The 19,306-nt window shown below is 31.5% G+C and overlaps 1 protein-coding gene across 12 annotated transcripts in view; it reads left to right on the plus strand.

The window, feature by feature from the left end:
• Oxr1 (oxidation resistance 1) overlaps positions 1-19,306 on the plus strand; it is a 365,513-nt gene that overhangs the window by 322,363 nt on the left and 23,844 nt on the right. For all 12 annotated transcript variants that reach the window (XM_074069038.1, XM_074069041.1, XM_074069039.1 and 9 more), the window contains 4 exons: positions 2,763-2,947; positions 5,630-6,393; positions 9,342-9,510; positions 12,451-12,613. In XM_074069038.1, the coding sequence (XP_073925139.1) occupies positions 2,763-2,947; positions 5,630-6,393; positions 9,342-9,510; positions 12,451-12,613 (1,281 nt within the window). The remainder of the gene's footprint in view (positions 1-2,762; positions 2,948-5,629; positions 6,394-9,341; positions 9,511-12,450; positions 12,614-19,306) is intronic.

A 19,306-nucleotide genomic window follows, 5' to 3' on the forward strand; every position in this document is an offset into this window, starting at 1 on the left:
TAATTCAAAAAGTAAAAGCACAATTTTGAGAGGCTTTTCAGTGGTATTAATGTTTTTAGAGAATTGAAAACATGATTACATTGGAATTCAAATGATCCTTTTACTCGGGGTATTTAGCATTATCTTTGTGGAAGTATTCTAAAATGAAAGATAAAAAGTATACTACACTAATAAATGATGGGTTAAAATTAGTATACCTATATATTAGGTAAAACTTATAAAATCAAGAGTGACCTAAACTCTGTCAGAGAACACAGAATTTGCTTTCTAGCTAATTGCTTTCATCTCTCAAATAAGTTTACAGAAGGTAAGAGAGAAAAAGGTACAAAAGGAACTTTTAAGGTTATTTTACGTTGTATATATTCTAGTCTTGATTATCTTTTTCTTGGGTTATTCCTGATTATGTACATGTTCCCTATAATATACTGTTACTGGAAAAACGGCCTTGAAACTTAGTTCAGTTCTTGCGTCCTGCAGGAGAACTCAAGCAAGATGCAAAGATTTAGTAATAATAAAGTTTATTAGAAAAGCAATACGCTTCAACAGACTAAAAGCAGGTTGTCTCTAGAGTGAGAGCAAACGGGGTCAAGGGGTAGAGAAAGAGAGACATTTCCTGCTCCCCACACAGGAAATGGGAATAAGAACTAAAAATAGTGATTCTCATCTCTTAGTCTTACAGTGGAGAGCTGGGGAATACACATGATCAGAGGCAATGGGTCTGAGTGGCTGAGATGGCGTTTAAATAGGGAGGGTCATTTTGGCTCCTAGGATGATTTCCTGGATGTGGATCATTGTCTTGTTAAGAAAGACATTAAATAATCTACGAGTTCTTGCTCTAATTGATAGAGAATTTCTGTTTGAAATTCCTAACCTTTGCTTTGTCTAGCTCTGCGGTCTTAATGTTGAGGGTGTGGATTACTCTCGGGTGAAGAGTGAATTAAGTTTCAAAGCATCCTGTGATGTCCCCTGGGTTCTGGCTGCTTGATCTTAAATAGAGATTAATGGAGTTGGGAAGCTGAATTATAATTTTTCCTTTTTTCCTCTTATGGCCACCGCTATATCTAACTGCTGCCTATCAATACTTTACTATTTCTCGTTGATTTCAGTTTGCATATGCCCCATGAATATAAATCAGTATATATAAATCCGATTAAAATATTAATCAGAAGTTAAGTAGACTTTGGTTTACATAAAGTTACCCTTACTTAGATGGCCTATGGCCTGAACCAGAAGTGCCACTCAGAGTTTCAGATTGATTCCCTTTCCCTTACTAAAATGTACACACACACATATTCTTTTCTCCAATATTACATGCATTTACTGAGAATGATAAACATGCTTCATCTGTAGTAGCTTTTTTTTGCCTATTCTTAGATTCAGTAGGATTGTCTTTAAAATTTTTTTTTACTTGGTCATGTTTAAAGGGTAATGTCTGTCATAACTGAAGTTTTAAGCTCTTAAAGTTATGCCAAGTTAGTTGACAGAACTGAAAGTGGACATGAAATAATGGTGTGATACCAAATCAAGTATAACTTATCTTTTTCTTTCCATAGTAACTTCAGGAAATAGACAAGATAACTGAAGTAACTATTTGGATTTTTAGAATTCTGTCTGACTTTTCATTTTTATACTTATAAAATATAGTGGAATGAAAGTTAAAAAATGGGAGCAAGGAATGTTTCATACTTGGTTTAGAGTGACTATAGTTTATGACAGACCACCCAGATTTTGAGTACTGTTTGGTGGCTTAGGACAAATTGCTTGGCCTCTCTCTGCCCTAGGTTTTTTTCCATCTATGAAGTAGAAATGATTTTACTCCTCTCAGAGCTGTGATTGTGAATATCATGTGAATAATGTGTATGAAGTTACACATGAATACTCAATAAATATTAATATTCATGATTAATATCAGTGGGATCAACCATCTATAAACCTTAATTTATAAAAAAGAGTGTGGACTCTTGACATTTGTATCACCATGTAAACATGTCTAAAATTTCATACCTTTTCATGGTGAAATTCAAAATAATTACTTTCGTTTATACTTTAGAGGTCATGTAATTTACCCAACTTTATAGAGGATGAAATCACCCCAATAGCTTTGCTTGCCCAAGGTCACATAGCTGGATAGTAACAGAATCAAGAAAAACAGTGATTATTTTTTAAAATATTTTAAAGAACTTTGGGCTGGAGGTATGACTCACCTGCCTAGCAAGTATTAGGCCCTGACCCCAATACCTAAAAAAAAAAAAAGTAAGTCAAAGAGAAAAAATACATAAATAAAAGATTCAGAAAACAAAGTCAAAATAGAAATTTTTATATTCTTTTTCCTTTAAAGTGGGCAGTGTATAACTCAATGGAGTCTACACTAAAAACTATGTAAAACCTGTAGTGAGGGAAAAACACAGAAAGCAGTATGTAAATTAAATAAAACATTGATCGTCTCATGAAGGACTTTACAATCCCGGCTTACGTTACAGAAGTTTTCTTCATGATATAACACATTATTTTACTGAATTTGTAAATTTTAATTCTTTATCTGATTGTTTTAGGTGGAGTATGATATTCTTGCATTGGGCCCCTGGTAAAGAAGAGAATTTACTGGGAAGGCATGTTTTCATGAGAATGCTATAGTTCTTAAATATACTACATATAATAAAGTAGAAGGCCTAACATAGTAAGAAAATTAGTAAAATTAGCCAGAATCCTTTTTGAAATTATGAACTTTGAAGATTAAATATTATTTTCTTTTCTCATCTTAGGGCACAGTCAGTGGTGTGCTGCTAGTTACACCAAATAATATAATGTTTGATCCACATAAAACTGACCCTTTGGTTCAAGAGAATGGCTGTGAGGAATATGGCATCATGTGTCCAATGGAAGAGGTGATGTCAGCTGCAATGTACAAAGAAGTTTTGGATAGCAAAATAAAGGAATCCTTACCCATGTAAGAGTGGTATTTATGTTCCTTTGCATTTTTTCCATGTAGATAGATAGTTGGCCCTCATCTAATCCTCTTATTTTTATTAGTTTTATTAAAACTACTTTTCATTTAATGAACAATAAAGCAAAATGCATGCACTATTGAAGATTATTCTTATTGCACCTAGAATGGTTAGGAATTATTTTATCTTTTCATTTGTATATTTCATCAGAGAATCAGATATTTGAAAAGTAGCCTGTAGTTGTCATTTAGTTCAGTGTTTCCCAACATTGAGAATTCTGACTTGCCTTAATGAGTAATCATTATCAAAAATAGTTTTCAAATTTTCCACAAAAGTGCCTGAAGGGTGAGGTGAGATTTGGGAGAGGCCCTATGAGAAATGACCTGACACTGCTATAGCTAGAGCACCTTCATTTTTTATTTGATTTACATGTTTGCATTCTTCTCCCCTAGAACAGTATAAAATATGAGGGAGGAAACCTGTAAATTATAATTATATAAATTAACCTATAAATTAGTATAAATACTAATACAAAGAATTAACCTTGCAATATAGTGATCAGGAATTTGTGTGATGTGGTAACATTGCTATGAGACTACAAGTTAGGCACAGCCTTTGAAAGTGATATACTTGACCAAATTAGTGACCAAAGAGAAAAAGAAAGAATGAAAAATAAAATTTAAAAAAATGTAGTAAACAAAGAAATGAAGAATTGCAGAGGAAAGGAATATGTAATAGAAAAAAATATCCCTGCCCCTCCACACATGAGTTTGGCAACAGTTTAAACATTTAGTTCACTTTAATTGATACTGTTTACATTCCTGTAACAGACCGGGGTGATTCTGGCTATGTTAAAACTAATCCTTGGGCAAGATAATTTACAAAGGAGAAAGAAGCAAATTATTTTTGTCTCTGAGCAAGATTGCATCAGTGGTTAGGATACCTATGATAAAATCCCCTATTGGAAAAGTCTCCACTATATCTTCCAAACAATAGATACTATTTTCACCTGGTAGACTAATGTTTAGAAACAGATAATTCCTAGAAGCTATCATTGTCCTCCACTGTAAGTTATATGTACAAATAATCATCCAAAAGGATTATTAAGGGTAGGCAAAATGATGAGACACAGGTCAAAGAGTGAAAGATTAGACTGAAGGAGAAAGAGGAAGGTTATAATATGTATATAAAAATACTTGGTGAGTTCTGTTGCCCTACTTCTCCATTTGTGCTATGATACTTGGGGATTATCATTCTGAGCAATCTGACGATTGTACAAAATTGTTCTGGTGTTCCTTGCCTTTCAGATTGTTATTTTATCATCTAGAGTATTACCTGGAAAGATAATGTATTTTAATTACTCCAAAAAGACATATCCTTAAATATTGAGGCAAGAGTAATTAAAAACAATACTGATGCCAACTGAGATAAAGCAGGTAGTTTTCCAGAGTTATATCATTTGTAGTAAAAGTGAGGCAAAAGATTTGATCAGTTTTCCTTTTATACTGCTTAGAAAATTGATTCCAGAGGTACTATCTAGAATTATATGGAAGTGTAGCAGCATCATTAGCTTGATTGTGAACCTTTCAGCATTCTAACTCTGAAGAACGGTATAGCACTTCCCAAATATGTATCCTGTTAGGTTTGTTATCTTTATCTCTTACCGAAGAGTCTTATAATTCTACTAACTATACAGATACAGTTTCTCCAAACTTTTGAGTATGAATGTAATTTGAGTGAGTTACCAGTAGATGACACTATTGTATATGAAATAACAGATGCTTGTTTCCTAAAAATGAATCCAATACAAAGGTGGCAGACATATGAACTAGACTTTAATTAAATATTTTAAATGAATAAATTTTATATCATAGTTATAAAATGTATGCATTCTTATTAAAGAAAATTTGAAAAATACAAGAAAGTCAAATAAGAGAAAAAGAGCTATCTAGATTTACCATCCACAGAAAGTCACTTTGTTTACTTACTCTTTCCAGTCTTTTCATTTTTACATTTTACTGTATGTGTATAAATATTAATTCTTTCCACTAAGAATTTGATTTATCACACAGTACTTATAACCATCATTCTAAATGACTGACATATTTCATGAGATTGATGTTTATGTTACTTCTTTCCAGAACTTAAACTATCATTTTTGAATATTATAGCTTACCTAAAAATTAAACAACTTTTCATTAAAGTTGAAAATCTAGATCCAGTTGTGAACCATTCACTTATCTAACATCTAAATTCTTTTTCTGAGCAAGTTCTCTTAGAGCTGCTATTAAGACTTGTTATCTTAAACATTCCCTTGAAATATTTTTGCCTCAGTTCTATTCAGGTTCGTTTTTAGGCTTGCATCAAACTATATATTTTAGTTTAATAAGCATGGTGAATACACGGGTGATAAATCAGTGTATTCTTTATTAAGAGATTTAAATTTCTCATGGAAAACTTTTCTGAATTTTCTATATTCCATCAATGAGTACATTTTAGTTTAAAATTATAGTTTCATTCACAATTTATGTCATCAGATTTCTTCAACTAGATAATCTCCAAGTCTTACATTGGTGTTTCCCAAATATTAAGCATTTGTTACAAAAGTTTGACATAATTACTTGTGGAAAATAAAATACTGTGGTTTTTAAAGTCTAATAATTTTTAATTTTGTTTAATGACAGAGAAATAGATCAGTTATCAACAAGGGACTTCTGCCATTCAAGGAAAATGACAGGAATTAATACTGAGGAAATAGACTCCAGAACCCGTGATGCAGGTAATGATAGTGCCAGCACTGCTCCAAGAAGCACTGAGGAGTCTCTTTCTGAAGATGTGTTCACAGAATCAGAGCTCTCTCCTATCAGAGAGGAGCTTATCTCCTCAGATGAGCTGCGACGACATAAATCATCTGGTGCATCTTCAGAATCTGTGCAAACTGTCAATCAGACTGAGGTAGAATGCTGGACAGGCACATCAGTGTCTGCTAGTACTCCTGGTCACGTAAAATCCAATACTGGACATTCAGCAAATGAAGGTGGGGCTTTAGCTCATGAAACTGATTTAGGTAATCTTGAAATGGCCAGTAAGGAAGGAGATCACGTTACAGATAACCTTCAAGAAGTATCAGACCCTAAAAAACAAAGCACAAGTACAAAAGGTAATGCAGAACAGGATTCTTTTCATCATGAAAATTCAATCCACCAACAGGAGAGTGAAGAAAATATACCTTGTGGAGAAACAACAGAATTTAAACAAAAGCAAACTGTTAACAAAGGCAAACAAGGAAAGGAGCAAAAACAAGACTCAGAGACAGAAGTAGAAGAGCTACGCAAACTGTGGAAAACTCATAGTATGCAGCAAACTAAAGAGCAAAGGGACAATATTCAACAGGTGTCACAAAAAGAAATTAAGCATAAAATTGCAACTGCTGATGGACATATAGATGGTAAGTGTTAAGAAGTAGATGAAGTTAGTTCATCTTATTGCATATTATCTCCCTCTTCTCACTGACTCAAAAGCTATTGCAAGGTCCTTGTCTGATCTGGGAACATGTACATATGGTGATGTATGCAGTCTTTTCTCATCATCTTTTCTGCCATGTTTAAACTTTCTCGACTCTGCATTCTCTTTAAAGTTTGCTTCTTAAAAGTACACCCAAACTGTGTAATACCTTTGATTGCTCCCATTTTCTGTTTTAGTTCTTAGTATGTTTTTTATTATTGCATAAATATATTTTAATTACAATTTAAAATTGTCAATGTTGTAAGCCCATCTTTTTATTAGAATGTATGTACAACTGAATATAAAATATTGCTAGAATGCTTCTAAGTATCCAGAAGTTCCACCATCATCCAACTTAATATTTTATTTTAAAAACATGGGCTCAGGAAAAAAACACCACTCTTTCAGTTTTGTTTTTTGGTACTACTTAGGAGAATTATAGTCTCATTTGCAATATACATGATTCTGCTTATGGGTTAAACAGACTGTAGCTCTGGTAAGTTAGTAAGCATTTGTTATTTTCTTTTAGAGTATTAATCCTACCTTAATCTATTTTACATATGAGCTTTTCCTTCATTTTTTAATTCAAGATTTTTATTATGCTAAAATATATATGAAATTAAGCATACCATTTTGGTTACTTTTTAAATGTGGTAATTAAAATTTTAATCATTTTCAACTTGACAGTTCAGTGCTATTAGGTGCATTCATACTGTTGTGCAGCCATCACCAGCATCCATCTCCAGAACTTCTTCCATCTTTCCAAACTGAAACTCTGTACTTAGTAAACAGTAAATTGTCATTCTCACCTTCCCATAGCTCTTGCCCACCACCATTTTATTCTTTATCTCTGCCTTTACTCTAGGTACTTCATGTAAGTGAAATCCTTTTTGTGTCTTATTTTACTTAACATATAGTGCCTTCAGCACTCAATGTATGTCTATACCACATTTTGCTGTCCGTTTACTTGTTATTGGATACTTGGGTAGTATCTACTATATTTTAGCTATTGTGAATAGTACTGCTGGGAACTTTTTTGTACAAATAACTTGTATGAATCCCTTCTTTCAGTTTTTTTAGGTGTACACCCAGAAGTAGAATTTCTGGATCATATGGTTACTCTGTATTTAATTTTTGAGAAACTACCTATTTTCCATAGTGGCTGCACAGTTTTACATTTCTACCAGCACTTCAGACAGATATGGATTAATTTTTAAAGTTCTGAATTTTCTTTGAAAAAACTAGTTTAGCTACTCTGAAGATATAAAGGACTGTATTCATTAAGTATCAAAGAACACATATAATAAAGTTCTATAAAAGATTGACTATTTCTTCTATAATAATTTTTTCTTTATTCTGAGATAAGGAGCATTTATTAAGAAACATTTTACAAATATAAGAAATTTCTAGACAATTATGAATAAATAAAAAATTAGTTAGAATTTATCACCTAGAGATGGTTGCTGTTATATTTGTCTTTCTTATAGATCTTTGAAGGATGTCTATATTTACATTATTTATATGAATACATGCATGCACATGTGTATCTATATAATTTTAATATTTGTATTTATCTATACATAGATTTATTTTTAAATAAAATCAGGATTGTTCCATACATAGTGCTGTATTCAGCATTTTTATGTAATGTTTATGTCAAACTTTTTCTTAGCATCATTATAGTTCTTTGCAAACATACTTTTAATGGTCTTAATAACGTATTCAACCTTTTCCATATTGTTAAGGTATTCATTTGTTATTAATAATACATAGAGTTGACATTTATTTCATCATCTTTGATGTAAATTATGCTGGTGTGAATATCTTACTTGAATATCTTTGTGTCTGATGGTTATCTTTTGTTTATTTGAAACCTCTAAAAAGGATAAAATAATGGATTCTGCTATACTTTAGTTTAATTTACTTTAATATTAGTAGGGTTGTTGTGGGGAGTAGGAAAATAATAGAATATTAAAAACAAATACTGAAAGAAGATGAATTTGTAGGTGTTTTTAGGTAGGTATTTAGAAGCTTGTCATTTGGGTTCTTCTGTTTTTATAGAGTGAAAATTTATTTTAAGTAATTTTAAGTAACTTGATACTCTATAGCAGGGAAATACTAAAAGTTTTTGGTCTTTAAATATAATAAAAGCATGTAATAACTATAAAAATTTGGAATGCAACTGTTGGAAGAATTGTAAAAATTCCTTCTTTAAACCAGATGTGAATGCTGGGGTTCAAATTGTGTACTTTACCACAATATTACACAGAAAAACACCATGACTAGTATGCAGATCTCTTATAAGTACACTTTGCTCCATATTGTACTGCCTCAGTAAACTAAAGTTTAGATTCCTGAACTCAACCATAGCCTCAGAATACATTATAGTAATATTTCTGGTTGGAAGAGTAAGGCATAATTCAGACATAATTAACTGTTCAAACTGATCACAATTTCATATGTATGTAAATGCTTTAGAAACTGCATTAGGTTTTGTCTGTAGTAACCATGTTAAAATAAGCCTTTAAAAATTTTATAAACTTATTTAGATGTCATTCTGAAGATTGAGAGAATATGCAGAAATTCTTAATATTTATATATATAATTAAGAATAGCTGATACAAACAGAAATTTAATTAAAATGTTTCTGAAGTTTTTGCATTTTTTCTAATATCCCTTGGCATAATTTCAGTTCATTAACTTAGTTCTTTTTCTTTAGTCTTACTGTTTCCATGGCTTTGTTTCATGGAAAAAAATGCAGGTTACATCAGGGAATTCACTGAGTAAAGTAATGTGAGGTTTTGTTCTATAATTAGAATTTGGAAGTTAAAATAATTTAAGTTATTTAGTATGATACGTAAAAATTGAGTAAATATTACATCTCACTTCTAGGTTCTGTACTTTTAAAGGAAAAGAGAAGGCATCGATTACATAAGTTCTTATGTCTCAGAGTTGGAAAGCCAATGAGAAAAACATTTGTATCCCAAGCAAGTGCCACAATGCAACAGTATGCACAAAGAGATAAAAAACATGAATACTGGTTTGCAGTGCCACAAGAAAGGTAAAATTATAAAAAAATAAAAGATTGAACACATTACTGAGATTCCTTGAGTTAAAATTATTTTGTATATCACAATACAAGTGTCAAAGTACTTTAAAATGTTTAATTTCAATTAAAAGTTAATGTGAGGCAGGGACAATTGTATATGCCTGTAATACTAACACTAGGAAAACTAAGGCAAGATGATGTTGAGTTCATGGCCAACTTGGGCTGCATAGTGAGGTTCTGTCCCAAAAGTAAGAAAGTACATAAATAAATACAAACGTTAAATGTTGTTTGAAATCATTTAGCTCCTATTTTGAAAGGTGAAAGATTTGTATGATATCAAGAGAAACTATAGTTAGCTTCTATTTTATATCTTTAACTTACCCCATTTTAAATTGCATCTTTGTAGTTTTTTGCTAAAAATGTGAACACTTACCAAGTTTTAGTAGTAAAAGAAGGTACTTAATGAAGATTCATCAAAATATTAACTGGTTATGGCCCCTCCCTGAAGGCAAGAGATGATGTGTAATCTCTTTATTTAAATTTACTCAAATACATTGAATGCCTGTTATGTACATGACATTAAATTAGCTACTAAAGGAATATGGTTGTCTTTAAGCTATTTTTGTGTACCATGGGCCCAGTAGAATTTTTTTGTTACAAGTTTAAGCAGTTGCAAAGAATTTCTGTTGTCACTATATTATAAAAATTTCATTTTTGAGTTAAAACTGTTAAATTGACTTATTAAATACTATATATACTGTAGAAGCTAAACATCATAATAATTTTCCCTCTCATTATCTTCTTAAAAACTACTCAGACGTATTCTAACAGTTAAAATCCCATCATTATTATTGAGCTTTAAAGTTGTTTTTTTCCATTGTATTTCCATATCGAATCTTTTGAGGGGGACAGTACTGGAGTTTGAACTCAGGGCCTATACTTTGAAGCCACTCCACCAGCCCTTTTTGTGATGGGTATTTTTTCTGAGATAGGGTCTAAACTATTTGCCCAGGCTGACTTTGAACTATGATCCTCCTGATCTCTGGCTCCTGAGTAGCTAGGATTACAGGTGTGAGCCACCAGCACCTGACTTATATTAAATCTTGTAAGTTATTTTTATCCTTGTTTTCATTCTTTGCAACAAACTACATATACTTATGAATTTACGCCTTTCTGTTGTATACTGAAATTATATTTATTTTTCACCTTTCCACAACTGTTATAAAAACAGTGAAGGATCTAAGGTTTTACCATACTTGGAAACTAACAGCCTGCCTAAACATAGACTGCATCCTGGCAGAAAGCACACTCATAATAATAGCAGTAGTTCATTGAAAGAATAAAATATGATTCAGCATTGAGTACTGAGAAACTTTGTTTATGTAAAAGTCAGTAATACAGAAAACATGTAGAAACATGTTTCTACATATGTGCTAAAATTACTTAATAATCTTTCATCAAAATTAGTTTTAGTGTCATCCATGAACAACTCCATTGAAAAGTCTTTCGGTTCTGTATAAATCAATGAATTAGAAACAACCTGGTATAAGAAAGAACTGTTTTTGCTGTTTACAATTTCAGTTTTGGGGCTGCTGGAACTGTTTATACTTTAATGCATGTGCCACTGTAAAAATATGAGTAGATGAGAATATGCAGTTCTTCTGCAAATTAAAAAAACACACTTTAGTGAAAGCAGAGAACAGGGAATCTGCAAAATATCTTACAGTTCTTAGATTATTATGAGTGAAGAAGTAACAGAAGTTGAAAATGTAGAAATTGATTCCCATAGAAGTATCTTTAATACCTGTGTACCTCTTGGAAAGCCTTTAGGTGTTAGTTTAAATCCTATCGCTTTCAAGGATATAAATGATAAAGTTTTCCCTCTTTCCCCAAATTCAGAACAATGTGTGTACCTCCAACAAAATGTTATTAATAGTAAATAAAATATATGATATAATTTGTATAGTTCATAAATACTTGAAACAGCAAGATGATCAAATTTGTTAGTGATGTTGAAATGATAATAAAAAAATTTAGTTAAAACTAATATAAAACTTTAGTTTTTGTCATTACTCTCAGTTAAGTTTTAATTTTTCATGAAATTTTCATTTTAAATATTGTCCTTACACCCTGATTAATGTTTACTTCAAAATACTATTAGGGAGATTCTGAACTTTATAGTAGACATATAACTTATAAAAATTGCTACTTAAAGTAACAAATTATCTAAAAGATAAAACTTAACATCCTTTCAATATTGGCTATCACATGAGTGATAATTTTTTAAATCATTAAATTGGATATGTAATTTCCAGAACCATTATTATTGATTGTTCCATATTAGCTGAGGGTTTTATAATCAATTTCTTCAATTATTCATGCTTATTCAAGCCAATAAAACAGGTATTTACAATGTGTGTTTTACATTTAAATGATTATCAGAGATACAACAACTGGTTTTACCGTAGTTAAAAAATAGTGGAAAGGGGAATCAGATTATGATCATCTGTTCCTGAACCAAAAATTCAAAATGTTTCCCTAGTATCAGTTAGAAGTTGGGATAGCATTTCTACCAACATGGGAACATTCTATAGAATATCCATGTTTCAAAAATAAGTAACTAATAGTCATTTACTTGTATTTGAATTATTTGATCATTGTGTGAATGAGGTCAAAGTTGTGGATTAAATTTCCTTTCCCTAGCACTAGTATTTTTTAAGGAGGAAAAGCATTACTATATGTAACATCTGAAGTAATACCAAAGGAAATCTTAATGTAGTTTTTTCAGGACGTCTTTCTGATAGAGAGCTTTATTTTTTTTAATATAAGCCATATATTGTCTATATTTAAAGATCTTCAGTTGAGTTTTATCAAGGTATTTCACTAACAATTTTATAATTCTAGCTGTTAGCACATAATACTAGATCTACTAATAGTCACTTGTTCTAACAGGACAAACCACTTGTATGCCTTCTTCATTCAGTGGAGTCCAGAAAACTATGCAGAAGATACTGGTGAATATACCAGAGAATCTGGATTTATAGTAGTAAAAAAGATTGAGGAGTCTGAAACAAATGAAGATTCTACCAGTCAAGCAGCAGCCAGAGAATGGGAGGTATGGAGAAAAATATGAAGACTTCTTTTTTCTTCTTTTCTTTTTTTAGTTTGTGTGAATTTGTAATTTTATGGTAGTGTAAACTACTAGTGATTTTGCATAAAAGTAGTTTTTTGAAAATCCGGGTTAACAGTCCGTGTACATACGTGTTTACTGAGTGAGTCTGAGTAGGAACTTTAGTACTTGTCACTCTGCTTTTGTTTTAAAATACTAGAAAAGCAGCCCATCAGAAATAAAATGGCTTATCATTTGTACTTTAGAATAGTTCCTTTAAGACAGTATAATATTATAGCAAAGAAGGATGCAATATTGTTGTATTTTCACAAAACATACTTAGTTCAAATTTGATTCACTTTAATTTTACCTCCTTCATGAAAGAGGTACAGCAGTCATTTAATACATCCAGGCAAATTAGCAGTCCTTTCTGTGTTCTAGACCTAATAAGCATTATCTTGACTTGAATTTAGCAGTAATAATGTTAGGGAAGTAAGCTTGTGTTCATTTTTTAAAGCAATGGAAATTTTGTGTTCAAATTTAATAGACTTGTTTAAATACCCAAGAAAATACTAATAAACTTATTATAGCTCCTTGTAGATAAACATTTTAAGATTACATTATCTCATTTTTATATGCTTTGTCTTAAAGGCTTGACAGGGCAACAATACCTTTTTTTGTTGTTGTTGCCTGCATTCACTTTTTTGATGTATTAGAAAATATAGAGCAGATACTAAAATGTGATAATAAGTGACATCAAATTTTTTATCCATTTCATTGAAGTTTGTGGTGGTTTATGCGATACGAATTTTTGTGTGTGCATTAACATGTACATTAATTGAATGTGTACATGCCATGTCCTTGTTTAAAATGTAATCCTGAGTGTGAATGTGTCTAAGTTTATTCTGTGTAGTACATATAGCACCCATTTCTACTGTAATGCCAATATAATGAGGAAAAAGTAATATATATTATGCATTTATTTTGGGGTCTTTTGGTACTTAAACCAACATTATTAGTCTCCATAACAGCTTTATTCGTTATCATTTCCAAACTGGAAATGACCTAAATGCCCATAAGCAGGAGAATAGATGGATACGTTTTAGAATATTCATGAAATTCTAAATACTACAGCTATATAAAAAAAAAGATCTACTGGTACAGAAAACAGCATGGATGAATCTCAGAGATAATGTATGAAATAAAAGAGACCAGACAAAAAAAAGAGTGTGTACTGTGTAAGTCCATTCACATGAAGTTCAGTTGAATATAAATGTAAGTTTGTTGACTATTTATTCATAAACCTCTATTCAAAACATTTTAGAATGTGCCTGCTGGCTTTGATGGCTTTTAAAAATATTTATTTGGTCTTCCCAGATTGACTTCAATTTCTAGTACTCTCCATTTTAATTCTATAAATGTAAGTACTTAACCTAATCTTTGTTATTTCATATCAAAAAATCTGTTACACCTGCTGGGCAGAGTGACTCACACCTGTAATCCCAGCTACTTAAGAGGTGGAGATAGAAAGGATCATGATTCAAGGATATCCTGGGCAATACGTTAGCAAGACCCCCACCTCACCAAACAAGCTGAGTATGGTAACCAGGTAGCTAGTTATAGGTATGAGAACCACAATTCCAAGGCCAGCCCCAACAAAAAGTGAGATACTTGTGAAAAGTAATCTAACACAAAAATGGCTGGAGGCATGGTTCAGGTGGTATCACACTAGCCTGACAAGTACATGGTCCTGAGTTTAAGCCCCAGTACTCCCCCCACCCAAAAAAAGAAAAGAAAAAAAAATGTGTTATGTCATTATTAGGTTCGGGTTTTTACTACTAGGTGTGATTATCTTGTGAACTTAGTTCCTTTTGCATACTTGTCATTGAGTAGAGTTGTTCCCATGGCCATTTCATTAAGTGCCCCACAGAATACAACCTCTTGCTGCAACTTCTAAGAAGCACCATTTGAAGGGCTTCAGTTGTTTGATTACTATCTTATTTCCTAAACTGCCAGGTAGTATTTCAGTGTTCTCTCTAATAACATGTTGTTTATTATTGTTATTAAGACACATCTAATACCAAAATTAAAATTGAGTCATTATATCAAATAACAAAAAACATTCCTAATCTTTTAGCTTAATCAGCAAAATTCACATAGAATTGATTTTTGTGCAAAAAATGAAGGCAGTTTTTTGTCTAAAGTCACTACCAGAGACCACATTTCTAAGAGTTGTGTGTTGACTAGGTGATCAGCAGACTAGATTATGCTATGCTTGGTATTTTATATATTTTTAATATGTTATACTTCATTTTGGGACACATAGTTACATTTTTCATTTAAAAATTTGGCTAGAAGTTATGACAAGTTTTTAGGTCTCTCTCTCTCTCTCTCTCTCTTTTTTTTTCTTCTGTTTGGCCTTACTGGGGTTTGAACTCAGGGTCTCACACTTGTGAGGCAAGGCTCTCTACCACTTGAGCCACTCTGCCAGCTTTGACAGGTTTGTTAAATGGCATACCCCTCAAATTATTATTGCTGCTGGTTGTATTTATAGGGAGTTTGTGGTGAGAGGATGGGATGTGAGCACAACGCACTGTGTGTTTAAGGGGTTCTAAGGACTGGGTAGAGATGGTGGTGGTGTGCCTGTGAGGGACTGGGGAAGGGTCTTCAGGTAGTAAGGTTGGTTGAGAGTAATAGGATGACTGGTATGTGGGGAGGGACAGTATGCACTGTAAGGTATGTTGTGCCCTGTGCAGCTGAACTGTGGAAGAAGCAGTTGTGGAAGTGTAGATAGGTGCCTATTGTAAGACTTAGAAAAGTAGTGTGTATGCAAAGATAAGGCTTTTGTGTATACAAACAGTGGGTTAAAAGGGGAGGGGCAGGTTTACCTCAAAATAGAAGGAATATTACAACATTGACATCATAGTTAAACTTGAGCTCCAAACAATTTTAGTTTACATATAGTTCAAATATTTATAGTTTATAGTTTATATTTAATCTTTTAAAAATTCACTTATCAAGGAAATTTTTTTTCCTTTATTGTGCTGGATGGGGGTACATTGTGACATTTACATTTACAAAGGTTCTTATAGTGTGTCAGATATATCATATTTGAATTCACCCCCTCCACTGCTCTCCTTCCCCCCTTTAAGGAAATTTTAAAAATTAAATAAGTTCACTTATTTAATTATATTCAGTATACCATTCTTAGTGAAGTATAACATATATAGCATATTAAATATGTGCCCTTTCAATAAATTATATTCTAAAAAATGTAGATTAAAATGGACATCTTACCGTTGAAAATAGTCACATAAAGGATGAAATTGTATATAATTCATAGCTATAAATAAAATACAATTGTATGACTTAAGAACTTATGAATAAAATGTTAACTGAAATCATTTGTGTAATTTGAGAGAGAATCTGGAAATCGTGCTTCTGTTTTTTGTAACCAAGATATTTTTAGTACATTTGTTAGTATGCTGTGTTTGGAAATACATGCTCTGTGTCTTTAAACTTTTGAAGCCTTTCTTTGCACATTTGGGTGCAGTGCAACCAAACTTAAGCATGGGAAATCCTCTCTTCCCTCCCCAGCTTAACAGTCTCCACTCAGGACTATCTTTGCAATGGCTACCACTTAGTGATTAGCTCTCTATCATGTCAATCAAATCTTTGTCTCTAGCAAAATGTTTTGTCACTGTAGTAGGGCTCTGGTGCTGGAAATTTATCTTTGACAGAGAAAGAATGCTTTTGAAAACAGCTCCTACGTGATTTGATGTAACTTAATTTGCCCTGGAAAGGAGATGTCTCGTCTCTGGTATGGGAAAAAAGGGAGAAGATATCAACCAATTAATCATAAACACACTCTGGTAAATTTTAGTTATTTCAGTTTCTGTATGTACTAGTCTTTTTATGGTGACATTTTATAAAATTATATAGTCTCAAAGTATAAGCATAGTGAACTTTTATAATACAGAATTGTATGATTGCAGAAAATGTCTTTAATTAATTAACAGAAATATCTTTATTTCTGATAGTTCTCAGTATCTTCCAAAAGGGTAATTAGTAAGAGACTGTCATACTGTTTTGTAAAAGTGTTTTCATCTTCTTCCTCTCGCAAGGAGATACCAAGTCTTAATTGCTGCCTTAATGCTTTTATTTAAGCTTAATTTTGTAAGAAAATATTCAAAATTATTTCCTTCCTTAAAAATAGTAGAGCAGAATAAATTAATATTTATTGACTAGCTGTAAAACTATTACATTTATTTAAGCACTGTCAAAAAATGCTCTTCAGCAATCTGAGAAAATGTTTTTGAAGATACTCAAAGTTTTTAATCAGTGCTGCCTGTTACAAAACTTTAAAAATATTCTATTGAAGGAAAATTTCAGTCAACTATACTATTTAAAAATTCTAGTTATTTTTCAATATAAGTATGTCTGCCTTATTTGTTATAAAATGTGTTGCCAATTTTTCTTTCTGTGGTAATTCAGTACCATATTTTTACTTCAGAATGTTAATTTTATTTTTACTAAAGTTGTAGATGAGTTAAGAAAGGCCAGATATATACTTAAAACCAGGAGTTACTTTGGAAAATGTCCCAAATTATCTGTCCAGTTAAATGTTAAACACATCATTTATAAAAGATTTCAACTGATGTTATTTTTAATTATAATTTTAAATTTTTCTTTATATGTTGCACCAACACAGAGGTGTGCATATACCTGAAATGACTGAATTAGTGTTTGTGATCAGATTTATTAAATTAATTATTTAGCACAGGGTTTTTTTTAACTTTTTAACCAAGAACATAATAATATTTTTGACTTACATGTTGAATAAATATTTATCATTAACTTGCTAAGACTTCAATATAGTTTAATTTATTATAAATAAAGGCAAAATAAGCTTGGCTATTTTGAATTTTACAGATCAGTACAATGTGTATCATGTACTTAGTATACTCACCAATTCCTGTTCATTCTTACAGGAGGCTGTGATGTTTTATCCTTTTTCCTGAGCATTTATGTTTCTCACTGGTCATTAGCTCTACCCATAATACATAGCAGTGCATACACAGACACACACATAATTTCATTTAGCACTCACAATAACTTGTACAGTAGTATTACTTCCATTTTAAGAATGAGGAAAGTGGGCACTGTGGTCAGTAAACTGAAGCAAAGTGTCTTAGTTACAGAGATATTTAGCACATTTTTGGCTTCACTGAGATGCCTGTGAAGATTTTCTAAAATGGTGCGATGAATTTTATCCTGATGAATATAAATAAGCGAAATTCCTAGTTTTCTAGCTGTTTTCCTTGCTTTTAAAGTGGATATCCTAGGAATCTTAGGGCAGGGAAAAGGCTTACGAAAAACGAGTTGAAAAAAGGATAGTAGTTCTTTTACTTGCTTATAAATTGAGATTCCTTCCCTGTGTAAGGTTTTGCCTGACAAAAGCTCTTCTGCATTAAAACCAAAAATAGAAAATGTTTCTTATGGGAGGATAACCAGTGTTTTAGAACAAGTGAAATTTGATGCTTTTAGACTTTGTATTTTGTAGTTTTTTAGAATTCTTTATGTCTTCCATTGAACAGATTAGTAGTATATATAGAGAGAGATACAGTGATAAACTAGTAATATGGTCATATTTCTGTAAATATTGACAGTTTTCTAAATGCTGGTGTGTATAGTGTGTCACACTTGACGTTGTAGTAACTTTGTGTATTAACCAGAGACAGATTATTTCCATTTTATAAATGAATTAACAAGTATCAAAGACAATAGTAAATAATAGGTAGAATATGCCCCAAATGAAATGTAGGGAATGAAGTTCAATCATTTAGCTTCATTGAGACCCATATCATTAAAGCAGTCTTAACTTTATCTTCTTTTGTGTTTTTAATCTTTAGGTTGTTTTAAAGTTTATTCTGAAAAACAATTTATACTTCAATCTCCAATCATTCATTTACATGAAGCTATTCATATATTTGATATATTCCTGTACCGTTCCTTACCTTTTTTAATGTCTATCAATAAGTTGTAATTTGCTTAAAAGTTGTAAGCCCATTTTATAATAAGGATTTAGGCTTAATCAGATTAAAAGACAAATAATTAAATAGCAACATTATTTTATTATCCAGTAACTCATTGGTTTTTGTCACCCTTTTTTGTTTCACTTAGACCCTTATGTATAAAACGAGAGATTTATTTTTCCTTTTTTGGTATTTAACCTTTCACATATGAAAACACATGAGAAAAGCTCTTGTGTAATGAATTACATTTATGCAAGAATTAATTCACCTGCAGAATTTTAAGAAGTGGTAAGGTAAATATAAAAATTGAGTGAGTTCAGCTTGAGATAATTATAATAATGATTTAAAAATACTTCAGTTAATTCTTCAAACTAAGCACTGTTCTGAACACTTAAAATAGTTAACTTATTTAATTCTAACATCCCTATGAAGTATGACTTTATCATCTTTATTTTACAAATGAAGAATTAGAGACATGTGGAAATGGTACTATAACCAGTAAGAGAGCTAGGGTTTCATTCTTCTAGTCTTTGTCCTTAAACTCTTTGCTGTGCTCACTTTTACAATCTTTACAATAAAATGAGGGGAATGCATTTTTTTACTTCATGCATTTAATATGTGTATTTTATATGTAGCATACATATTTTTGTTCCTTATGAAATGC

Source organism: Castor canadensis, chromosome 3, assembly GCF_047511655.1.
Source record: "Castor canadensis chromosome 3, mCasCan1.hap1v2, whole genome shotgun sequence".
Classification (NCBI taxonomy): Eukaryota; Metazoa; Chordata; class Mammalia; order Rodentia; family Castoridae; genus Castor; species Castor canadensis.